Source organism: Otolemur garnettii, unplaced genomic scaffold, assembly GCF_000181295.1.
Source record: "Otolemur garnettii isolate 467f Iridium unplaced genomic scaffold, OtoGar3 scaffold00030, whole genome shotgun sequence".
Taxonomy (NCBI): Eukaryota; Metazoa; Chordata; class Mammalia; order Primates; family Galagidae; genus Otolemur; species Otolemur garnettii.
Window position 1 is genome coordinate 9,663,430 of NW_003852425.1, and position 25,965 is coordinate 9,689,394.

The following is a 25,965-nucleotide window of genomic DNA, read 5'->3' on the forward strand; positions in this document are numbered from 1 at the left end:
CCCTGTGGTTTTCACTGCACAATTCTGGGATGTGGTTGTGGCGTGACACCAGAACTGACCGCACAAAAACGAATTCTAAAATGTTGAACCAACAGATACCCACCAAATGCTGCATTTTACAAACAGCTCTTCAGGTACCAGTGAAGTTCATCTAGCAGACACCCACCAAACTCTGCATTCTACAAACAGCTTTTCAGCTACCAGAGGAAGTTTATCAACACGGACCACACAGTAAGTCACAAAGAAAAACTCAAACAATTCTAAAAGAATAAAAGGTATACAATCGAAACACCCTGACCATAAGACATTAAAGCCCTTCTTAGGCCAGGTGTGTTGGCTCATGCCTACAATCCTAGCACTCTGCGAAGCTAAGGTAGGAGGATCTCATGAGACCAGCCAGAGCTAGAGTGAGACCCTGTCTCTACTAAAAAAGAAAAATTAGCTGCATGTAATTGCCTATGCCCGTACTCCTCTGTAGTTGGGAGGCTAAGGCAGGAGATCCCAAAGAACTCTACACAAGCCAGACTCTCTCAAAAAAATAAATAGATAGACAAATAATAAAAGCTTGTTTTAAATGAAGTATATAGCTAGGAAAAATATAACACAAAATATTATTTTACTAACATGCTCAAGTCAGAGAGAAAACAGTTAGTACAGATATAGAATATTTTGGGTAAAAATAGCACATAGAAATGTAAATGCTAGCTAGAGCAGTGCTTAAAGGCAAACCCAGATGGAGACACGCTGCTTATTAAATGGACTGGCCCATGTAGCACTGGGTGAAGGTGGATAGAAGGACTCAGAAAAGACAAAAGCAGAATGGGCAAGAGTAAAAACCAGTAAAATATAAATAAGTTTGGGGTGGGGGGTTAAGAAGATAAAGAAACAGCAAAATTAAGTAAATCAAGATAAAGAAGAAAAATCGGCTTCCCAAGAGAAGTAACAGAAAAAGCAAAAATAAGTATAGATGGACAAATTCTTAAAACCTCACCATCCGAGAGATTTTCCAAATCTCTAAAAAAATTACCATTTTCCTAGAAAATATGAGGTATTATTTGTACACAAGGAGCAATGTTAAAATCTAAACAGACCAAAAACATTTTTTAATATTAAAACTTCATCAAAGAATTTTACCTATAAAACAAACAGCAGTTCTACGTGGTTTTACAAGACACCTATTACATTTTAAAAGGTTGCCAACTACTAGGTAGCTCAATCTAAACTAAAGATTAAGAAACGCTGATGTGTTCTGTTCGGCTCTGCGTGTGCTCGTCCGTATGTATGTGCCTACATACGTTAATCTAAATTAGCTAACATTTCAATTTAAAAAGTTAAGGAACTTTATATATAACATTTTGGGATTCCAGCTTGTCTTAGTAATTGGAGGGACAGCCTGATAACCTGGTTTCCATGGCAACACATGGCCAGAGCAGAAGCGGCTAGACCCTCTGGATGAAGCAGTGACCCAGTGGATCTAATACTCCCAGAGCCTACAGTCTCCACTTAAAGTAGCTTCTTCACCAGCCCTCTAAGTACTCTGAGCCTGCAATCCAGGAAAAAAGAAAAAAAAGAAGAAAAAAAAAACCACCTCCAGTGAAAATTAGGGAAAATCAATTCTTCACAAATTACCTTTAAATGCTTACGTCAATTTTCATCACCAAAGAGTTTTGCTTTTGACGGAATAGAAGGAATTTAATGAATTCATTCTCAGGTTTGGGGAAAATTCAATGGTCACTCATTAAAACAATCTTTTCAATTGTTAATAATACATTATATATTTCAAAATAGATAAAAGAATGGGATGAGAACGCCCCTAACACAAAGAAATGATAAATGCTTGATATCAGGGATATCCCAATTAGACTTTTTAATCATTACATATTATAAACTCATAATAAAACATCATGTGCACTCCATAAATATATATAACTATTACATATCCATAATAACTCAAAATAAAACATTTTTAAAAAAAGAAAGGAAAGATGAGAGGAAATTTAAACTGTCAGTTAATGACGCATACCATAAAGCCACAGTCAAACAAAAAGTCAATGAAATAGGTTAAAAAGCTAAGAAATCAATGCATATTTACATATATTAAAGTTTACACTTTAAATCAATAGAAAAGAATTAAAATCTCAAGGAGGCATCACAGCACAGGGGACAAAGGGCACAGCCCTGGAGCTGGACAGCCTGTACCAGATAGAATACCAGCATTGCCATGACCTCGCCAGTGACACTGAAGGAGTCAGGGTCCTAATCTGTAAAATGAGATCATAACTGTACCTACTTCAGATAATTGTTGGAAGGATTATCAGTTACAACATGGAACAGTAATACAGTAAGTGCTAATAAGTCATGTTAAATAAATGGAAAAAAAAACCATGAAGTAATTCTTAACTCCTGAGAAGAGGATATACATGGTGGTCAGAGGACTTCCCACTGCACTAGATCAAAAACAGATACAGTCTTTCAAAAAGTGGGAATGGTCAAAAAATGAAACTAAGGCAAAAAGGACTATTTATCTGACATCTAGATTGGAGAAGACCTTTTTAAATATGACAGTAAAAGCAATTATCTAAAGAAATCAGAATAATAGATTTGAATACATAAAAATTTTTTAAAAATCTACATATATATCACACACTAAGATATTAAGAAGAAAATAAAAACTTGAGAAAAATAAAGGAGTTTTCAATATACATAAAAATGTGTCTATAAATCAGTAAGAAAATGTATAATAAGCAAGTTACAAAAACCTTAGCTTATATATATGAGGAAATACACAATATTGTTACCAAGCAAAATGCAAATTAAAATTTTCATCTATCAAATTGGCCAAGATTTTCAAAAATTATAGTGTTAGCTAACAGGCAGAAAAATTGGTACTTTCTACATGGAAGACTGAAAAATACTCTGAAACAAACTTCCCAGGAGTCACTTTGATTCTATGCTTTAAAAAAAAAACCTTAAGATGCTAAGCTCCTTTGACCTAGTAATTCCATTTCTAGGACAAGGTTGGAACATAAGGATTTACATAGGAAGTTTCAAATCACTTTCTCCGAGATGAAAACCGCAATCATAAAAAAAGGAATGTGAAGAAATATTTTGTTTCAGATATAAAGATAAGAATTTTCACCTTCTAAAAATTCATTATTTGTTTCATTGTACAATTAATCCTCAGTATTACCAAGTTTAAAAAAATTAAAACAAACCTTTTAACAGCATCCTTCTTCTGATTATCTATAATATCCCACCACTTTGAAAGGTAAGAGATTTCAGACCAGATAAACTTCCTCCTCGAGTCTTCTGCCAGCTTTACGACCATGTTATTAAAAATATACTGAGTCTTGTCTCTAAAGTAGTCATTGAAAGTCTTCAACCAACCTAAATCAAGACACAAATATACCACAAAGATCTGATTCATACAGATGATTTCAACTCAGTCACATTCCATTGCATCACCTTTGGAAACCCTTAGGTGTTTCATTCATATAAAGACATACTTAAAATTTTAACAAGTATTTTCAATTCATGAAATTCCATTTTAGTTTATACAGGACTTAACCCACTAACGTGGAAATGATAAATATACCCTGAAAACTGCACAAATTCAGTTAGAAGTGAGAAAAATAATAAAGATAACCTTAGGCTAAAACACAGTTATATATACCTAACCATTATAATATCAAATCCAATTGTTATCTCCAGTAAGAATTTTTTTAATTTTGAAACAGTATCGACAAGTTGGCAGTACCGTTCTCAAAATATGGGATCCAGATTTTACCCTCTCATGCCACACCTAAAATTCCCCACCCATTAAATAAATTACACTAAAAATAAAGGAAGTGCAGGTACACACCGAAAAGCAAGCAGCAGGGAATAAGATAATTACAACATTAATGTGAATATTAAGAAATAGAATTCTGCCAAAAACAGGTATTTGTTCCCAAAGGCTGTACATTATTCAATTTTTTAGAAGCACAGAGTGATGCTAATCAAATAATAAACACACGCACATCTATGTAAAGTTTTTCAAATAGGATTATAGATTGTCAGTCTGGTTCTTTGATTTCTCCTACACTTCTCAAAATATCCTGGATATTTTACATAAAAATATTGGCATCTTGGCTAAAAGAAACATTTTTAAAAAGACCCACGAGTCTAAACACAGTCCCATGAGACAAATCACAAAAGGACTAAGGCAAAAACATTCAGAGCTACCAATTCTACCCCCTCCTGGTGGGCAAAGTGGACCCCTGCAAAATAACCTGTTCTCATCTATGAAACCTTAGAGGGAGGAGAGTTTCTATCCACCCCGGCTGAACCATCTACCGCTCTATTGTTGCCAAACCCCAAAGACGTGAGAAGACTAAAGTAAGAGGGGTCCAGGGGGGCTGCTGCTTTTATCTGTCTATAATTAAGATTCCCTGTACATTACACTTGCTGGCAAAAAACAAAAAATAAAAGACTTCTAGGATAGAGAAGACAATATAATTACTTTGACAATGCCAATACAAGCTTTTGAAAAGTGCACTGCAGCTGTGACTGTTATTTATAGCTCTTGTTTTAACTGAAATCTACTCATTCATTCTACAATTATGTACTTAGCACCTATGACATGGCAAGTACAAAGTGACAAGCTAAATAGAAATACAATAGAAAATATTCTTTCTGGGACTCTCCTGATCTAAGGTAATTTTAAGATGGTTTGTTTCCAACGCTAAGAATGTTTCCAGGATACCTCAATTTTCCATGTTTAAAAAGCCTGTATCTATAGAAAAATTCAGATATCTCATGAAATCATGGTTTGCAAAGAATCTCATGTGGCTTTATAAAAGGACTAACCTGAAAAACTGCCCCTGACCACTAACTCAGGACCCCATATCTGGATTCTAAGAGAAGAGCCAAGAAAATGTAAACCACCCTTAAACAGAGATGCCCTAACTCCTTGTTGACCATGTCAACACCCTCAAGTTAAAAAGTGTTCAGAACTGAGCATGGGATATAATATAGCACTTGATCAATACTAGCTGCTATCATCAGCTGCAGCAGCAGCAGCCTCTAACTGCCCTTTCCCTCCATCTCTACAATACAGGTAAAGAGTAAATAAAAAAGGTATTTCTAACACCTAATTTTTAAAAGTACACAAGTAAAACATTCAAATAAACTGCTACACATCTTAAACATATCGGTGACCCCAAATTTCAGTTTGCATAGAATTCACTCTATGCCCTTGTTATGGGTCAAACTGTGTCACATGTCAAGTCCTAACGCCTACTACCTCAGAATGTGACTGTACTTGGAGACAAAGGGTCCTTAAAAATATAATTAAGGTAAATTGAGGTCATGAAGGTGGGTTCTAATCTTATTTGACTGATGTCCTTATATGGAGAGGAAATTAGGACACAGACACACACAGAAGGAAGGCCAAGGAGAGAGGCCTTCAAAAGAAACCAACCCCGCAGACACCTTCATCTTGGACTTCTACCCTTCAGAACCATGAGAAAATAAATGTCTGTTGTTTGAGCCATCCAGTCTGTGGTACTTTAATATGGCAGCCCTAGAAAATACAGAGTCCTGGACAAAAAGTGTTATTACCATCAAAAACCTAAGATCACAATGTGTGGAGAATTTATTCTATCAAGTACCATCATAATATTTTATTTAATATACTATTATCTACTTACATAGTGCAAGACTGAGCTAAATTCAAACATAAACAAGTAAATGTATTTCTGTACCATGGTCTTAGTATATACATGTGCAACAAGCACCACTTAAATTACTCAAATGGCTCTATTAGAATTACCATCACATATACCTTTTACCTGAATTTTAACAAAGGTCAAAACTAATTCCCAAATACCTGACTATTAACTGAAGAACTATGAATAGTGGAATGCCTCCAAAATTAATTTAATAAAACTCCAGTGATCTAGAATAAAAGGCAAATTTAGAAGAGCTAATCTTTATAAAGATCAGTAAAGTAAAAAGTTTTTTTTAAGTGCAATAATTTATGTTCAACAATTATAATTTGTGATGAACTAAGGACCATTTCAAACACTAGTTTATTGTGTGAATTTTTATAGAAGAATCTTAGTGACTGATTCCTTTTGCCTTCACCACTTAATTTGCCCTTCAAAATTCATGCAGAAAATATGTCAAAGATATTTACATGAGCCAAAATACAAGCTCATAGATGTCAACTTAAAAGCCTTCCATAAAACTCATCTGTAATAGATACTAATATCCCAGTACAATTAATGAAGAATGAACCGAAAGATAGCCTCTTGCAGCTTTCAATGTTGAGTAATGTAACAGTAAATTAGCTCGTATTGCTCTTATACAATAGAGTAATCAAGTATTCCCTTTTACTTTGAATTGGTTCTTTCCTTTTCTAAATTACTGTAAAAACTACAATTGTATATTAACATGAGACCAATCTGAAAGGTAATATAGTATTTGATGAAAAGTTGTAGGAGATGAATTTTTCCGACATAAAATTGTATTTCTACCTCTAGATTTAATAATCTTAGGACATTGAGTTGCAAACTGATTTACTTAAGTGGTCAATTCACAGCTTTTTCTTTCCCTTGAATACACTTGGAAATTGAACCAGGGCTAGAACAGCATTAAAATACCTTTCAATTTATTCTTTTTCACACTAACAACACTACCATCCATAAAAAACCTAATAGCTATTTTAAAAAAGTAGGAAAATATTTAAAACCAGGAGTATATAATTAGAAGTTCTACCAAGCAGGCATAAATCCAAGCTTAATACCATTATTTTATTATTTCAAAAAAAAATTAGGTTCTTGTACACAAAACTAACAGTCAGAAACTCTACTGGCTATTTTCAATGTGCATGAACAATTAAGCACACAGTAACTGTTCACAGAGAAACTACAATTTATTTTTTAGAATGCTGGGCTCTCAATCATAGCTCAAGTATCTAGAGACTATGTGAACGTCCAGTTCTCCTAAGGAACATGCATTTTACCTGGTTCAGGGCATGCACAGTCCTACTCTGAGGACTGGGACAGGAGGGACCTAGCCTTGAATCCTCTAGAAGGACATCCCTGTTCTTCTGACCACACAGCTTTCAACAGGAAAAATCCATAGGACAAAAGAACTTGCTCACCCAGAGCCTGCCCTGCCCTTCTGAGCACCAGAGCCCAGAAATCTATGTCCAAACAGCTCCAAAGCTGGCTTCTAGAGTCTAAACGCAAATTTATTACTTCATAGGAATGAACCCAAGAATAAAAAATACTACTAGCTCACTGTCTGTTCTGATGACAACCTGATAATCTTTGTCCAATATCTTTAAGTGTCTATGATATTTATATTTTAAAGGAATATGTGAGCCCTAAGATAATTTAAAACATCCATCTCTAAGAAGGCAACCCCCCCCATACTGTTATGGTTTTAACTGCTACAATAATGATTTTTAATGAATAAATTCATTCTACTCTAAAGTTAAATAAGAACCAACCTTCTTGAAAACTTGAAGAAAATTTTGAGTCAAAACTAACTGTATTCAGATAAATAACATACTGATAGTAAACATTTAAAATATGCAACTTAAGAATTAAGTTTTTTCCATTTCAATGTGATAATATTCTGAAATTTTAAAAGAGTTAATTGGCACACCTCATAGGTGAAGGGCTCAACTATAACTTGAACTTTACTTAACAAATGCAAACGATGTAACCTAAAATAAAATTTTAAGAGTTTCAAAAATAGTTACATTATAATATCCTTTACTGAAAAAATAGTTAATTAAGTTTCCTTTATTTTAATAATTAAGTTATTTTCTATCAATAAATGATCGACAAGTTTCTTCCATCATCTGTTAATATTTGACTGCAACATCCAGACTTGTACGTAAGACATGACACACAATCTTAATTGGTATTAATATTACTCTAATATGCTACTGATTAATTTTAATTCCAACATTTGTTATAAATTAAGCTTCCCTCCCCATCCCCCAAATAAACTGAGAGAGTTTTAATTAATGTTCTGGTTTATTCATTCAAACACATACAGAGCGTGTAATAAGGGCAAAGCAATAAAGCAAAGCTAAATGAAAACAGATTCTACAGTGAAAATATGAACAAAATGCCATGGAAACAAAGAAGCAGTAAAATCCTACCAGAAGAAAGATTCTCAGATTAGTCATCATCTGGATAGAGGGAAAGGGTGGTAGTTCCAGAGGAAAGAACATATGGCAAGCTGGGCAGCTGAGTGTGGCTGCCCCGCAGGATACATGATGGGAACATGGTGAGAAATAAAACACAGAAATAGAAGCAGGGACGGATCACTGACAACCTTCTAAATCATTCTTCTTACGGAAAACTTTAGAAGGACGTTAAAGTTTCTCACCGGTGCTTTCAAAAATAACAAGAGTGGAAAGGATAGACCAAAAAGGGAAAGTCGAAGCAGAGAGACAGGAAACGAGACCACTGCAATAATTCTGTTAAAAAATGGTTACAGATGCCAGTAGAAATGGACAGAGGGAAGTAAGAGGCCCAGGAGGAAAAAATGAAGAGAACTTACTAACGGACTAAAACTTCCAAGAGAGTAAGCAGATAGCTGAAGCTGAGGCTTTCAAAGACCTATGAGTATTTGGAAATCCATAAACTTGCTGATTCCTCTAAATGCTTCTGAACTCGGGTTTCTGAAATAATCTAACGTTTTATTTTTTTCAGGTGACTCAGTGTCATCTAAGAGCTTTCTGATATCAACTTAACTTTCATTTTATGTTGCTGGAGAGAGCACTTTTTGATCCATTTAAGGTGCTGTCACTGGAAATTTTACCCCACACCTGAAGAGCCTATCTGCTTCCCCGTAAGGACACAGGGGGTTTGTTTGTCCTGCAGCTGTTTGATGTCCAACTGTGGCCCCTTACTGTCCTGTCTTTCTCAGCATCCTTTCAAAGACCTGCGTACCTTGAAACCTGAAACATACCTGCAACTGTGAGATCAACCTCCAAAATGATTTCTAAGTCTGTCCTAAAGTTTTCCCCTCCCTTGCTAAGAATCCCATCTATAAGCATTTACTAACAACAACTGAGGATGCTTCAGGCCTAATAAGTCTCCCCAGAGAGAGCTTTGGTTGCTTGAAACAATGAAAAATTTGTCTACAATATGAGAGACAGTATTCAAAGTAAAAGTGATTATGGGGCAAATTATCAAAGTTTCTAGAAGACACTTTGAAAGCTGGAAAATACTGCTTCTAAATCACTTTCTAATAGTAAAAAACGTAGCAATGAGGAAAACCACTCACCATCTCACGTACTAATGTAGTATTTAAGGACAGAGACATTCATTCCCATAAAGATAGAACAGAAAAATTAGCAGGAAAAAAAAGGGATAGGAAATAGTGCAGTGAGGTGTCCAGTTTTGCAAGATAGTTACAATCTCTTCTTATGATTAATAATACTAAAGGAGATGACATTTGGCTTGGAAAGACTTTCCTCCTAAAAGTGCTGCCTGTGGTTTCAGAAGATTTACTCATAAAAGGCAACATTAAAAATGGTTCCAAGTCCTGGTTCTGGAACCAGATTGCTTAGGTTCAAACCCAACCCTAACACAGACAGATTACTTATCCTCTCTTCTGCCTCTTTCCTTATCTATAAAATGAGGGTAATAATAGGACTCTGTCACAAAGTTACTGAGAAGAAGAAAGGATTCAATGCACATAAAATACCCCAAAGCATGATGTTAAGCTCCTAAGCGTTAGGAATTATTTATATAACCAGAGCACTGGTCAGCTCTGAAGCACTCAGGCTGGAAAAACAGATGAAGGTAACTGAAGTAGGGGAACCGGGAGCTGTTATGGTCCCCTATCCTCATCAGCAGCCACTGAACATGTGCTCCTCAATGAATAAAGTTCAATGAGAGCCCAAACCACACTCTTCATCCTCTACAAAGGGATCTCAATAACACATTCTAGAGATCTCTAAAAAACAAATTCAAATGAGCCACATAAGCAAATATGAATTTCAGATCAACAAAGAATAAATGTTTTGTATGTCCCACGAGACATTTGGGACATATATATGGGTCACTACAAATCTTCTGAGACAGACTGTGTCATGGTCCATTATACCACTTCCAAGAAACACAATCAACAGTGTCCTCCCAGTGCCAAGTTCCAATGTGGTCAGCTTAGAGGTGTTGCTCAAAGGGCTTCATTGTTTCCATTTATGCAAATTTTATGTTTCTTGAAAACTTTTGAACTACATATTGGTCATCAAAAATTCAAGTTAAACTGAGTGTTCTGTATTTGTATTGCTAAATCTAACAACTCTGTGAACAATTCTAAGTCAAGCAAAATGTGCAAAAGTGGCCAACGTCCATAAAGCCAGGAAAAAAAGAAACAGAATCACGTGAACAAAGTACCTTAAGAGGTAGTGTGGTAAGTGGAAAGAACGTGGACTTTAGTTAGAATCAGGAAAACCTGAGCTTCAATGCACCAGCCTCTGAGGATTTATAATTGGTTGACTTTGAACAAATTACTTATACTACACCTACACCCTACCTTAGTCTCACTGCTCCCACCTGTTCAGTGGGGTTTAGTTTATCACCTTTCAGGATTACAGGAAGGAATACTACTAAAGTAAATAGTCACACAGACCTGGCACTCGCCTAAGGCCATCCTGCAAGGAATGACAGCTCCCAGTTCTTCCTCACACCATTTAGCTCCCAAAACTCAAGTTTTCCATCACAATAGTCAAAACCAAAGTATCCTGCAGTTGTTACACCAAAGAAAGTACTGTCCAAACTGTGTCCACCATCTCGCTCTCATCAACAGCTTCCTTTAGCAATCAGACATCTAAATCTAAGTCTCCACTGCCTTTCATCTTTATAGACACTAGCCTACCATGGCTGACCTAAATTGTGTTCAAATTCTGGCTGCACTTGACAACATCTGAACAATATTTGAAGGCAACACTTTACACTGTGATTTCCTCACATGCTTTTTATAAACATTTTAAGAATAAAGATACATGATTATCATACAATTATACACACAAAAATGTCTTCTAAGTTTTAAAAAAAATTCGAAAAATCATAATCACTGAGTTAGTCAATAAAAAACTCCATGGAAGATCTGCAAATACACAGTAGAAAATTATTTTCTGGGGTAATCTTGGGTCTAAGTCTTCCTACTATTTTACAGTCAGACCACATGGGGGATTATTTTCTATGTGCATTTCACAAATTGCTTAACTAACAACATACTGTCCAACCTTCCATTTAGTATACCTTATCTTCTCTCTACACACTGTGATTTCTTTGAAGGAAAATTAACTAAATATTGCAGCCATTTAACTAGTGGGAAGTAAAGAATTAAGATTGTAGATACAAAGGTGCTGTAATTGTGTTTTCATCAGCTTATTAAATAAAACATGAACATGTATCAATCAACCACCATTTAATTTCATGGTCTATGATTCAAAACTTTTCAAAACCATAACAGTACAAAGTTATCTGCATTTACTTAACAATTCCTTTCCAATTCTGTTTTAACTCATGTAACCACTTAAGTATTTTATGACATTAGTTATTTGTCTTTACAGACTGGAGGAAGATATAATTAGATATGTTATTATGATTCAAACAAAATTTTCTTATAGGACATTACCAACTTAGTTCAAAGAGAAAATATCTACATATACAAACACACAGCAACATAAATCCTTGAAGTTAGAGAACTAAATATAGGAATCTTTTAAAAATCTATTCAAACATTTCTATTTCCAACAAACAAAAATCCACTGATGAAATAAACTACTGAGCTAAAGCTTGTTTTAAATTGTTGCTGCAGAAAATGCAAACAAATCTCTATAAATCTCATTTAGAAAGTAAATTGCCTAATTGCACATTCATTTAGGAGTATTATACAAAGATTTCCCATTACAGAGTCACATTTTGACTTGGCATGTACGTGTACACACTTTTCTCTTTTTCCCCTATTGAATGAGTGGCTTTTCATGATCTGACTGATTCAATTTTTCACAGAATATTTTAGTTTATCAATATTCTTTTTCTAAGGAACAGCAAAAATTATTAAGTCAGCAGATTCTTCTCTCTAGCATTTTGCTTGATAGCAAAAATTGCTTTGGTTTTAAAAGGTCTGCTTCTGACCGTTATTTTTCCCCATAGTGGGAAGAAGAGCCTGAGAGTGAGGGTCATCAACATCTTTTACTAAGACAAAAAGATCCAACTGTGGTTGCTAGGATACCAGCGGAAAAATTCATAGACTGCAGGAACAGTTATTAGAGGTGTCTACTCACACAACAACATACCAACTACAGCAGGAACCCTGATGCAAACAAACAAACAAGAAAATGCCAAAGCCAAGGGCAATCCCGGTATTCAAAGAGCTTATTACTGTCTGTTGTAAGCATATAAAATTACAACGTGTGCTTTATGTTATTTTTAAGGAATAGAAATAAGTAGCCATCAGGGATAAGGGACGTTAAAGAAAAGAGTAGGCCAAGGAATAAGCCAAGTATTCCATCCTAGCCTGCAGAGTCAGATTCATTAGCTCACTTATTCAATGGGACTCTAATGACTCACTAACACGTGGCAGTTGCAGTTCTGCAGAATCGCAACGAGGCAGTTAATGAAACCAAGTTCTAGCCCTTATTGAGCTAACATTCGAGCAAGGAGCCCTAGTAAAAGTGCTATAAATATTTACATCTGTGCATATGTGCAGCCGCGGGGCGCGTGTGTGCAGTATGAGTCTGTGCTAGAGGCCGTTGGAGACAGATCAGAGAAGGCCTTACATATTTAGCAGTTACTACGTGCCATGTGTTGGGCTAAGCAATGAGAAGAGAGTTTAACAGGAGACGTATGTTCTCTGCTACTCAAAGTCACTCTGGTAGGAAATCCAGGTAAACTGTCAGGGAAACATTCTGGGGGCTCTTACCACCTGTGTAACCTTAGCAAGTTGGAAACACCTTCATCATGAATCGTGGCATTAACCTCAAAGGTTATTGTAAGCATTGCATGTTCATTACAAAAAGAAGCACCCTGCCTGGTGCCTCTAAAACCATAGATTTTATTATTAAAGTGCCCATGATATAGAATATCAAGAAATGAGACTTGTGGGAATTAAAAATGACAGAAAAGGAAAAGGAGAATAAAGGTCTTGAAATAAGAGGGGAGAAGTGGGCTTCATATAAGACTTGCAAGATACACTTTGAAGTATATTTATAAACCCACAAAGAAGATTATAAAATGGACTCACATCGCACACCCAATTAAGCGGTAAGAATTAAATGATGTACAATCAACAGAGAAAGGACAGAACAATTTAAATACTACCATTTCACTCAATAATTGAATATTCTAGAGTGAATTATAAGATTTATAGGCTCAAAAAAAAAAAAAAAAGATTTATAGGCTCGGCACCTGTGGCTCAAGTGGCTAAGGCGCCAGCTACATTCGAACCCTAAGGTGGTGGGTTCGAATCCAGCCAAGGCCCGCCAAACAACAATGATGGCAACCAAAAAATAGCCAGGCGTGGCGAGCACCTGTGGTCCCAGCTACTTGGGAGGCAGAGGCAGGAGACTCGCTTGAGCCCAGGAGTTGGAGGTTGTTGTGAGCTGTGATGCCACTGCACTCTACCCAGGGGGACAGCTTGAGGCTCTGTCTCAAAAAAAAAAAAAGATGTATAGAGAAAAAAGCCTGCAGTCCCATAGGTAGTTTCAGGTCCCACATATCCACATATAACACACCCCAACTCAATGAGTGTGAGTCTAGTAATCAAAGATATATCTTCTCCATACCCATTCCTAAACGCAACTGTGCTGATCAATCTGGTACTCAACGGAAGAAACAGTGAAGCGGATCTGGATTAGAGGTAATTTTCATCACCTTTCATATTTGCTTTATGACTAACCCCTGCCTAAGATTCTGCTCCACCTGTATGATCTCTATTTTACATAATGTGCCCAAGGACACACAGGCAGCACACAGCAGAACCAACATACTGGCCTGCTTCTGCCTCACTCCAAATCCCGGAAGTCTTTTCATGATGCCCAGCCAGTCCTGAGTTTGGATTTGAAAGATACAGGATTAGATCAAGAAGGAAGATGATCCAAAATATACATAAGGAAAACTTGGACTAACAGGTATTTGTAGGAAAAGATAGAGACATTAAGACTAAAGACAGAGAGACAAGTCAAAATTGACGTGTGGCAGATGCACATCACAAAATTCCCAGAACAACACTGACTTCATGTATTTCCTATTTGAGTACACTAGATATTTAATTATTCTGGAAGTCTAACAATTCAACATCCAAGCACTATCTCCCAAGCTACTTCTCACACCCCAAAAGCAGCATACACACATAAAAACACTTTGCTAAATCATGTGTCCAAATCTAAAGTAACATGTTCCAGTGTCTTAGAAATACAAAGAAAGGATTTCTTGCCCATAAACTAGTAGGAAAGAATGTAAGAAGAAAATAAATGACTGTTGAAAGCAAAGAAAAATCGCTCCAACTATTAGGTGAATAGTGCCTCCAACAGTAGGAACGAAATTGAGATATTGAGAAAAGTTAACAAACAGAAGCATAATTAACTCCTTTAAAAGAAGTCTTTGGAAATGCATCCCCCCTCCCACCAAAAAAATGCTGTAGCTCAATTCACTGAGCATTCACTCTGTGCCAGTGCCAGTGTACTCACACTAAAAAGCAAATCTTAAGTCCTATTTCAACTGTAGCAATTTCCCCTTACTATGGGGGGTGGGGGGCGGATCTCTGGCCACAATAAATAAAAGCCATCACATGAAAAAAAGTAATAGCATGCACTATGATAGCAGATCCTTTTGTCCAAGCATGATTCCTTTACATTTCACCCTGTCAGATACTATCCTGATTCTACCAGGGAAAAATACCTAGTCTCAGAAGGATTAAATAACTTGCCTTAAGTTATCTAACTAATACTGGCAGAAAGAGCTAGAACTCTCATCCATGTCTGTCTGTTACCCATGAACACCAAGGTTCTTAAACCACTTTATATTTCTCCATTGTAAAGATTCAAACTTTTCCATGAGCATTCTGCCTTTTTTAGAGTTGATAAATACGAAATGATTTGCTCATGCAATCATTTACAAGAAGTAACTAAAATGAACAATCAGGCTCAGCACCCGTAGCTCAGAGGTTAGAGAACCGGCCACATACACGGGGGCTGGTGGGTTCAAAACTGGCCTTAGCCTGCTAAACAATGACAACTAAACAACAACAACAAAAAATAGCCGGGCGTTGTGGCAGGCACCTGTAGTCTCAGCTACTTCACAGGCTGAGGCAAGAGAATTGCTCAAGCCTGAGAATTTGAGGTTGCTGTGAGCTGTGACGCCAGAGCACTCTACCAAGGGTGACGTAGTGAGACTCTGTCTCAAAAAAGTAAATAAATAAATAAAAAATATCTGGGAGTATATCTAACCAAGGAAGTGAAAGATCTCTATAAAGAGAACTATGAAACTCTGAAAAAAGAAATAGCTGAAGACGTTAACAAATGGAAAAATATACCATGCTCATGGCTGGGAAGAATCAACATTGTTAAAATGTCTATACTTCCCAAAGCAATCTACAGATTTAGAGCAATCCCTATGAAAAGTACCTCTGTCATACTTTAAAGATCTGGAAAAATTAGTACTTCATTTAATATGGAAACAAAAAACCTCAAATAGCCAAGACATTACTCAGAAATAAAAACAAATGAGGAGGTATCACGCTACCAGACTTCAGACTATACTGTAAATCTATAGTGATCAAAACAGTATGGTATTGGCACAAAAACAGAGAGGTAGATGTATGGAACAGAATTGAGAACCAAGAGATGAACCCAGACACTTACTGTCATTTGATCTTTGATAAGCCCATCAAAAATATAAATTGAGGGAAAGATTCCCTATTTAACAAATGGTGCTGGGTGAACTGACTGATGACTTACAGAAGACTGAAACTGGACCCACACATTTCTCCTCTAACAAAAATTGACTCTCACTGGTTAAAGGACTGAAACTTAAGACATAAAACTATAAAAATTCTTAGAGAATGCAGGAGAAACACTTGAAAAAATTGGCCTGGGAGAATACTTTATGTGGAGGCCTCCCTGGGCAATTGAAGCAACATCAAAAATACATTACTGGGATCTAATCAAACTAAAAAGCTTCTGCACTGCCAAGAACGCAGTAAATAAAGCAAGTAGACAGCCCTCAGAATGGGAGAGGATTTTTGCAGGTTATATTTCCAACAAAGGTCTAATAAACAGAATTCACAGAGAACTCAAACTTTTTTTTCTTTTTGGCCAGAGCCGGATTTAAATCTGCCACCTCTGGTATATGGGGCCAGTGCCCTACTCATTTGAGCCACAGACACCGCCCTCAAACTTATTAATAAGAAAAGACCAAGTGATCCCACTTCATTGTGGGAAAATACTTTATGAGGAAGACCCCCTGGGCAATTGAAACAATATCAAAAATACATTACTGGGATCTGATCAAACTAAAAAGCTTCTGCACAGTCAAGAACACAGTAAGAAAAGCAAGCAGACAGCCCTCAGAATAGGAGAGGATATTTGCAGGTTATGCTTCTGACAAAGGTTTGATAATCAGAATCCACAGAGAACTCAAACTTATTAATAAGAAAAGAATAAGTAATCCCATTTCATTGTGGGCAAGGAACTTGAACAAAAGCTTCTTTGAAGAAGATAGGCACATGGCCTACAGACACATGAAAAATGCTTATCATCTTTAATCATCAGAGAAATGCAAATTAAACCACTTTGAGATATCATTTAACTCCTATAAGAGTGGCTCACATCACAAAATCTCAAAACTACAGATGTTGGTGTGGATGTGGAAAAAAGGAAACACTTCTATACTGCTGGTGGAAGTGCAAGCTAATATGTCCCCTTTGGAAAGAAGTATGGAGAATACTCAGGGAATCTAAAAGTAGACCTGCTGTTAGATCCTGCAATTCCTCTACTAGGTATATATCCAGAAGACCAAAAATCACTTGGAAACAAAGATATTTACACCAGATTGTTCACTGCAGCTCAATTCATAATTTACAAGTCATGGAAGAAGCCCAAGTACCCACTGACCCATGAATGAATTAAAAAATTATGGTATATGTATACCATGGAATACTATGCAGCATTAAAAAAAGATGGAGACTTTACCTCTTTTATGTTTACATGAATAAAGCTGGAAAATATTCTTCTTAGTAAAGTATCTCGGGAATGGAAAAAAAAAATCCAATGTACTCAGTACTACTATAAAACCAATTTATAATCACACTTTCATATAAGTGATGAATCACAACTATAGCCCAGGATGAAGGAGGGAAGGGGGGAAGGGTTTGATAGAGGAAGGTTTAACAGTGGGACCACACCTATGGAGCATATTGCAAGGGTACAAGTCAAATCTATCAAGTATTGAACACAAATGTCTTAACACTGTGATAAGTAAATGAGGTGAAAGCGATGTTTATTAGTAGGATGTAAGCACTCCAATTTGTACAAATAATCAACACACTGAATCCCACAAAGGCATAAATGCATTCATTATCTATACATATATGACTTATTTTAAAAAAATAAATAAATAAAACGAACAATCAGTACTCTAAAAGTGTACAAGCTAAACCCTTTTCATGTTTATTACTATTTCATACTGCACAATGACTTTCTTTAATGGCACATAAAATTTTATAAAAGGACAACAATATGACACATAAAAGGAATGTGTTACTTTTAAAAACCAGAGAATAATGTCTTCAAAATTTGAGAAGTTTGAGAAGTGGGCTCCACCAGACTCTCATTAAAAGCCTTTGGGCCTTAAAAGAGCTTCATAACCTCTAGTTTATCTGAAATGCAAATTTTACCTGGGTCATTATGGGAATGAGGCACCACAAAGACTTGAAGGGGTTCAGTGTCCCATTCTTTAGTTTCATACTCAATGTCAAAGCCTTGCTTCCAAACTCCACCATCTGGATTGTCAAAAGAAAGTAGACTATAAACATCCAACATCTAAAAATATAAAAGAAAAAAATTAAACTTTAACCATTAATTTAAACTTAATATTGGTAACCATTTGCTCAAAGTTACTCACTGCTATACTCTGCATATGTTATAAAATAAAACTATTCTGTAGACATTAATTAAAACATTTAAGTCAGAAAATATTTAATCACCCTTGAAATGCTTGAAATGTTACTTGTGCTACAGAACTATCCTGATAAATAACCTCCTCCCCATCTGCTTCTAATGAAAAATTACTTCACTCAACTTCTTCTCCTACTTTATTTCCAACGCAATAGAAATAAAACAGAAAAATTTCTGATAAAATTTGATGATGATCAAATATTTCAGTATTTTCAAATATAGTACTGAAAACAACTTTGCATGTTATCAGGGTTGTCTTTATAATTAATCCCACATCTTTGTTTTAAATCTACCCCTGAATGAAAACATATTGGTGGCTATTCTTCCACACAGCGTATTATTCTGAAAACAAAACTACAACAAGGTCGACTATCGGCATAATCATTTAAAAATGGAGGCATTAAACTGAGATTTAGCTTTTAACTATCTAAATGTAGTCTAGCTTTCCGATGCAGTATGCCTTCTAGCTAATAATCTATTCAAACCCAAAAGAGAAAAAAATAAATAAAACTTTACTTGTATTCTTCTCATAGTCACTATAACACCAAAAGTGACAAAGAACCTTTACTTCGTAAAATTTAAATTACATCAAAATTAGGCTGTAAAAATTATATCCTAATTAATATATAAATGGGTAACAAAAAATTTTTAAATACCAAACAAATTATATAAAAGTCAATATAAAGTATTTTAAGGCTGTTACATAAATATCTCATTATGGAATTTATGACTATAATAAGTAAAATAAAATCCTCCCAAGGATGAGCCAAGCAATCTCGGGAATCAGCTGGGCAGGAAGATGTCTTGCTACTCCTCTGGTTCTTTCTTTGGCCCGTCAGCACTCCCAGGCTCCCCCTGCCTCACTCCGCCTGCCTTCCATGGTTGCTCTGCAACTTCTTTCTGTTCAGCCCAGATTTAGACCACAAAATAAAAATGTTTTTAGCTGTTCCCTTAGCATGGATGTCAAAGCCGGATACCTAAAAAGCACTCACTAAAGACCTAAATAAAGCCAAGCCTCACAGAAACAGCTCTCTCTGCAAAGTACAGCACTCTGATCCTATAGGAATCGGGCCACACACGAGCTGATGAGGTTGCAGAGGAAAGACCTGGCCTCTCCTCTGTTCCCAGCCATGGCCTCAAATCATATCATATTCTCTCTTATCAGGAGTTAGTGGAAAATGCCTACCCTAAAGCAAGGCCAGAAGCCAACTAATTTTGTCCAACTTTAAAATATTCACCCCTTAGGATCTTCCTACAAAGATTCAGTTTCTGGTCTAAGGCATAAAGTTAAACACAGACCTCCCTTAATCTGCAGAGCCAATTTGAGTGGTTTTGCTCTGAGTTTAAGAAAGGCAAAAGCCTCTTCTGACCCTGGTTTTCAATTCCGTTACCCTCTAGAACAGCGAAATGTCCAAAAGAAATATAACACAATCTAAGTGTGCAATTTTAATTTTCTAATAAAACAAAGGAGGTAATTAATTTTAATGAAGTTTTATTTAACCAAATATATCTAAAATATTGTCCCAACAAGTAATCAATGCAAAAATGCATTCAGATATTTTGCATACTAGTTCTGAAATATCTGTGTATGTACACGACACTTAAAGCACACCTCAAACCAAATTAGTCACACTTCGAGTGCTCAGTAGCCACAGGTGGGCAATAGCTAAAAATCTTGCCCTTCCCCCTTACAAAAGATTATTTACAAAAAACAAAAATAAAAACAAAAACTAACCCGACATTGTATAAAACCTTTAACAAAAGCAGAGCTTTACTTGCTTCTCCAAAGGAAGGTAAGAAAATCTCTTAAGCAAAATTTAAAGCTCTAAGGGATTTCAAATATTACAGAAAATAAGACCTGAAATGCATACAAAAGGTGTATTCACAAAGGTATAAGAAAAACTGAAATACAAAATTACAGAATTTTATCATGAAAAAGAATATTAATGTTCAACATGAGTAATTAAAACTTTATAAAAAGAGAAAATGTAATCTAAAGAATTTAAGCAACTTACCAAGTTAGAACAGATATCAGATCAAATCCAAAAACAATCAAAAAAATCCCAGCAATTACTAATGAATATATACATTACCTGAACATCTGAATTCGGACTTCCACTTTGTGACGCAAACTGACAGTCTGCAGGGTCAACTGAGAGGGATAACTGTGACAGCAGATGGGCGCCAGCACCTTGGCTGAAATTGCCTTGTGAACTTTTCGGACCATCCTCCACAGACTCACTCAAATTGATGACCGAGTCTCTAATATTTGAGATGATCTCATTATTCTCAGCTAGCAAACGCTCCAAATGGTCTATTTTTTCTTGCAACATTGAGAGCTGGCCCTACAAGAAAAAAGAAAAAAGCAGCAATATGAAACACTAATATAGCTCTGCTGAGGCACACACATCTCTTTCTCTCTTTTTTTTTAAATTATGTGACTGCCTGAGAGGGTAACCACTCACCCTTCACTTTCCACTTTTATAAGTGGGATCACAGAAAGCATGAACAGCTGGCAGGGTTGAAACACCAATTTATAGCAGAAAATCTCCTCCATGGCTACAATCTTTGTTTAATCATACTTTAAAACAGGCAATAGAAGGACCAAAAATACTTTGAGATGTATTTCCTATTCCCCTCAAACTTCAGTTCTTAAAGATCTTTGGGTCTCTGGAATCACTAAGTATAACAACATATTATATTCAGGTATGAAATTTCAAATTTAAGAATAACTGAACAGAGTTATAAGGGTCAGAAAGTATGAATCTGAAAAGGATCATTCTATCTCAATCCATTAGCACTAGTGGGCAATCCTACATAAGGATTCTACTATCTATAGAAAAAAAATCAATCAGTCAATTGTTAACTTGCCAAAAGCATCGAATACCCCTCAAGTAATCACACCATCAGCCTTCACTATACTGCGTGTCTTAGTTTTCTCCACTGATCTTCTAAGAGGCTTAACCTTGTTCTCTAGAACTCAGCTCTCTTGTTCACCCCTATATCCTGGGTCCCAAGTACACAGGAAATACTCATGTGTTTGTCCATCAGCCCTCATATGTCCAAAGCTCAGCAACAGCTCTTTAATGAACACCCACCATGTCAAGCACCATGCTACACACTGGGAAGACACATGCATAGACACGGGCCTATCTCTGAACATACAAGGTGAAGTTATAACTATCAAACAACCCATTCCTCATAACACAAAAAATGTACACGAAGGCTTAAAAAATAACTATATGGACAGTGAACAAACAACTCTGGGCCCCCATTATCTAGAAATCACAACAAGGAGGCAGAAAGCAAAGAAAGGAAGAGAATGAACCTAAATGTCTAAAACTAGAAGACTGGTCAAATGATAGATTTCTATCAGGAAATGGTCTGCAGCCACCAGAAATTTAGAAATATAAATATTTTTATTTATTTTTATTTTTTTATTTATTTTTTCTTTTTTTGAGACAGAGCCTCAAGCTCTTGCCCTGGGTAGAATTCCGTGGCATCACAGCTCACAGCAACCTCCAACTCCTGGATTCAAGTGATTCTCCTGCCTTCACCTTCCAAGCATCTGGGACTACAGGCGCCCACCACAACACCCAGCTATTTTTTGGTTGCAGCCGTCATTGTTGTCTGGCAGGCCTGGGCTGGATTTGAACCCACCAGCTCAGGTATATGTGGCTGGCACCTTAGCCACTTGAGCCACAGGCGCCGAACCAAAAATTTTTAAATAGAAATGTAAGGAAAGTTATTTCCAGGAGATAAAGTAGAGAAAAGGCAGTTTAAAGATAGTACATATGATACATTTGGGGGAAAAAAAAAAATACATGGAAAGCCATCTAACAGAGTGGTTAAAAGCCAGGATGGATATTTACATTCTCTTTCACCCTGTTATGAATACTCATTGATTTTGCGATAGGGCAGGAAATATAAGAATTGTACTCATAATTTTTGCTCAGTTTAAGGGGGAGGGGGGAGTCAAGGACTGCAATCTACCAAAAGAAGACTGATCATGTAAGTAAACTGTGCCAGGATGGACAGAAGTGTGAAGAGATAAGGCAAAAAAAATTAGACTAAGAAAAAAAGGAACCAAAATTAGCAGCAAATTATCTTTTGGTGGGGAAGGGGGAGTCACAATATAGGGACAAGCACCCCAAGGCCCTGATGGGGAAGAGCAGAGGCACACCAGACAGCTGCACCTCCACAGACCTGCCAGGTGCTCTCACAGCCCCTCTAGTCACAGGCACGTGGACAGAAATAGCCCCCTAGGCTTCAAAACTGTCATCCTTTAAGGCATATCACTACTGGGAGGGTTAACTACACAGAAGAACTCTTCAGCCTGCTCATTAGCATATACGGAAACTGGAAGTGCAAAGTTTAGCACAGACCTCATCCTGCCAGACAGGCCCCATTTCCCCTAGTGAAAACCAAGAGTGGGGATACACATCAGCCTGAAACTGGAAACACCAAAGCAACAGCAAATGGAATATCAGCGCAACACTCTGTCAGGGCTGGAACTGAGAAGCTGGTGGAACCATCAGCAGATTCCAGATCAGCAAGGCTGTTGAGTGGCACCATGCTACACACATGGACGTTGGTTGTGAGTGGTTCTCCATGGAAAGACCAAAAGGGATCACTGCATAACCCAAAGTTCAACCTAAAGAACCTAAATCTATTTGAAAGTCAGGCACACGACTGATTCAACTGCAATATTGTCCTAAACAGACAAGCTATTAAAGGCTATGTGAAATAAGGGGGAAATTTGTCTTTGCTCATCCCAACACCATAGACTACAGCTTTTTTAAAATCACTTCTGACAGATTCTGTTGAAAAATTCCAATACTGAAGATACATATCTACTTCAGTGACACACGCAACTTCTACCAGATAAGGTGACAGTGAATCAAGTTCTTCTTATTCTAAGCACTATTAGAACGTGTAGACTCATCTGGCCCGTAGTAAAGCCACATACTTCCATAAAATAAAACCGTAGTCCAGCCTAAAATGCCATTGCCTCAGCATTTTTCAAAAAATGCTATATGTTTTAGCCTATAATATTACCACCTTAATCCATGGGTGCCCACATTTTTCTGTACTTTGAGAAAAGGATCGCTTTGAAGCCATGTACACAGCAAAGTTGCCTATAGCTCAACAAGCACACACAGAGTATGAAGAAGGCTCCCCTGGGAACACTTTCACTATGGTCTTGGTCCCATAACACATCAATGAGAATAGTATTCAAAACAAACATTACAGGAGACATTTCATGAAAAAGGATCCCGTAGGCATTAAAGATGACTTTCATTCTCACTGCAGCCTTAAAAATCTATTTAATGATCAGTACCTGGAATTCTGTACTGAATTATGTGCAGAGGGGAAAATTACGGCCTACAGACATGTCCACATGATGGTCTAATGAAAATCATTTTTAAGACGGTATTATGCAGTGAAATAAAGTCTCCCTCCAAACAGCTGATTCTTGACACACACCTCGTAAGCAAATTCCGTGCACATGACAGGGAAGAGTGCACTTGGAGTCTGCACTGAAGAAACAGAAATCATAGATAACACTTCAGTTATGCAGGAATGCTAACAGTAATATTGAAAAAGACAACTTTCTGTAGGACAAGAGTCACTTGTGAGAAAATCACGTTATTCTTCGATTTGCTGCTCACTTCGCTGAGGGGTAGGAAAGGAGGTCACAATACTTTATTTCTTCCACGTTTAGCAAAAGAGAAAAACTGCGCAAAAAAAAAAATCACAAGTATCAGAGACTTCAGGGAGAAGGAATTTAGAGTCTACTACAGAACAGAACAGGATCAGCACTCACTCAGCCCTATGAACAAAACCAATCAGTGTTTACCAGTGTTTACCAGCCATCAATAAATGAACTTACTACATAATTGTTTGTCCCAAGTACAACACAAGCTGCTGGGCACTGGACATACTGTTAGCGCTCGAGCATGGCTGACTGCACATCTCCTTCTGTCTTGTTACAGTTGGGAAAATGTATGCCTTCCCCTCTCCTCGCCTCAAGGGCCAGCCCTCTGCTGACCCACTATCCCATGTCTCTCAACCGTTCAAAGGTTTGTTCTTTGTTCTTTTGGTTAAGCCCTCTCAATATTGCCCCATCAAGCTCCCCTTCTCTAAGCAACTCATTCCCAGTAGTACAATGTGTTCCATTCACTCAAACTACATGCAACTGCCATTCTTACAGGTAAAAAATAGTCAAATATCACCAATTTCATGTTGTTTAACTTAAGATCACATCCTATCTAAAACTGAAAAAGTCAAACAAACTCTTGTGCAAAAAGGCAGAGGAAGGGGAAAATCTTCCCTGCTCTCCCCTGGAGCCTGGCTACTCATCAATCCCATCTCTGGCCTGCAGACTGTGGGACTCAAACCAGCGGTCCCAGACTCTCTGGCTTTTTGCCTTGAACTGAGCATTACACCATCAGCTGCCCTGGTTCAAAAGCCACACTAGCAGCTTCTCTGGTCCTCCAGACATCTTACTGCGGGACTTCTCAGCCTCCATAATCAAGTAAGCCAATTCCCCTGATGAATGGCTTCTCCTGAGTGTGTGTGTATAAGCAGTCTATCAGCTCTGTCCCTCTGGAGAACCCTGACTAAAGCACCTTAAATTCCCTCCCAGGGCTCCAGTCCCTTCGTGAAATACAGGGATTATCTACAGTCTCTACTTACTATCCTCCCTTCCTTACAAACCCCCGTTATTCAACTGTCCATTCCAATTATCATCTGGCCACCACTCCACCAAATCTGCCCTTATAAAATTTCCAAAGACTCCCACATTCCAAGCCTGAAGGAAAACACTTTCCTTACATTACTTAACATCTCAAGGAACAACTGGCACAGCGGAGCCCTCCTTCACCCCAGAAACATCTTCCTTACTCCCAATGCAACATGCCCTTGGTTTTCCTCTTGCCAACTGTTTATTAGTCTCCTTTGCTACTCCTTCTCTCCAGCCTCTCAATGTTAGAGAGCCTCAAGGTCAACTCCTGAGCCTGTTCTCACTCTAGATTGTCTTACATTATCTCATCCACTCCATGATGTAAATTTATATTTGTACTGATGTCTCCCATATTTATATCTCCCGCTGATACCTCTTCTCTGAAAATCAGACCCATATACTCAAATGCCTACCTGACATCTCAGCTTGGGTTTCAAATGCAAGTCCAAAAAACACCCATCCCAAAAAGCTGCCTATAGTCCTCAGGTCTCTGATAAGAAGCTTTAATCTTAAAATTAAAATGCCTCACACCACAGCCAATAAGACCCTGTTTCTTTCTCTCTCTCCTCCCCCTCAACTTACTTCCTCCCCTATATCATACCTTGGTTCCAAGCCAGCCTCTCCCCACCTCAAGTCCTTTGTACCTCTTCTCTCTTTACATAATGCTGCAACTCTCACCACTAATGTCACCTTGCATAGCCTTCCCCAGCCGTCCCATCTACAACAGTCCTCCTCTCTAGCTCAGCCTATTTTTTTCTTCCACAATGCCATGACACTTAGCTATTTTGTTCAGGTATTGCTTCCCCTTTTCATCACTATACAGCTCTCTACACGGAGCAGGCACCATCACTATTTTATTCACCATTGCACCCTGGCGCCTACTTACCTAGCACAATGCCTGGCACACAGTAGGACCTCAAATACATGGTAAGAGAAAAAGAGAAGAAAGCAGTGTGTAACATTTCTTACTATGATAAGGAAGTATTCAAGTTATTGGCATATAAAAACCACACTATAAATA

General features: G+C 37.1%; 1 protein-coding gene across 2 annotated transcripts in view; it reads right to left on the reverse strand.

Moving 5' to 3' along the window:
- Window positions 1–25,965, reverse strand: part of MAN2A1 (mannosidase alpha class 2A member 1) — a 186,160-nt gene that overhangs the window by 133,333 nt on the left and 26,862 nt on the right. Inside the window, exons 2-4 of one of the 2 annotated variants that reach the window (XM_003788924.3) lie at window positions 20,293–20,544; window positions 17,920–18,064; window positions 3,216–3,387 (exon numbers count right to left, since the gene is read on the reverse strand). In XM_003788924.3, the coding sequence (XP_003788972.1) occupies window positions 3,216–3,387; window positions 17,920–18,064; window positions 20,293–20,544 (569 nt within the window). Of the gene's footprint in view, window positions 1–3,215; window positions 3,388–17,919; window positions 18,065–20,292; window positions 20,545–25,965 lie in introns of those variants that run through there. The other variant, XM_023512720.1, reaches the window with a different exon arrangement.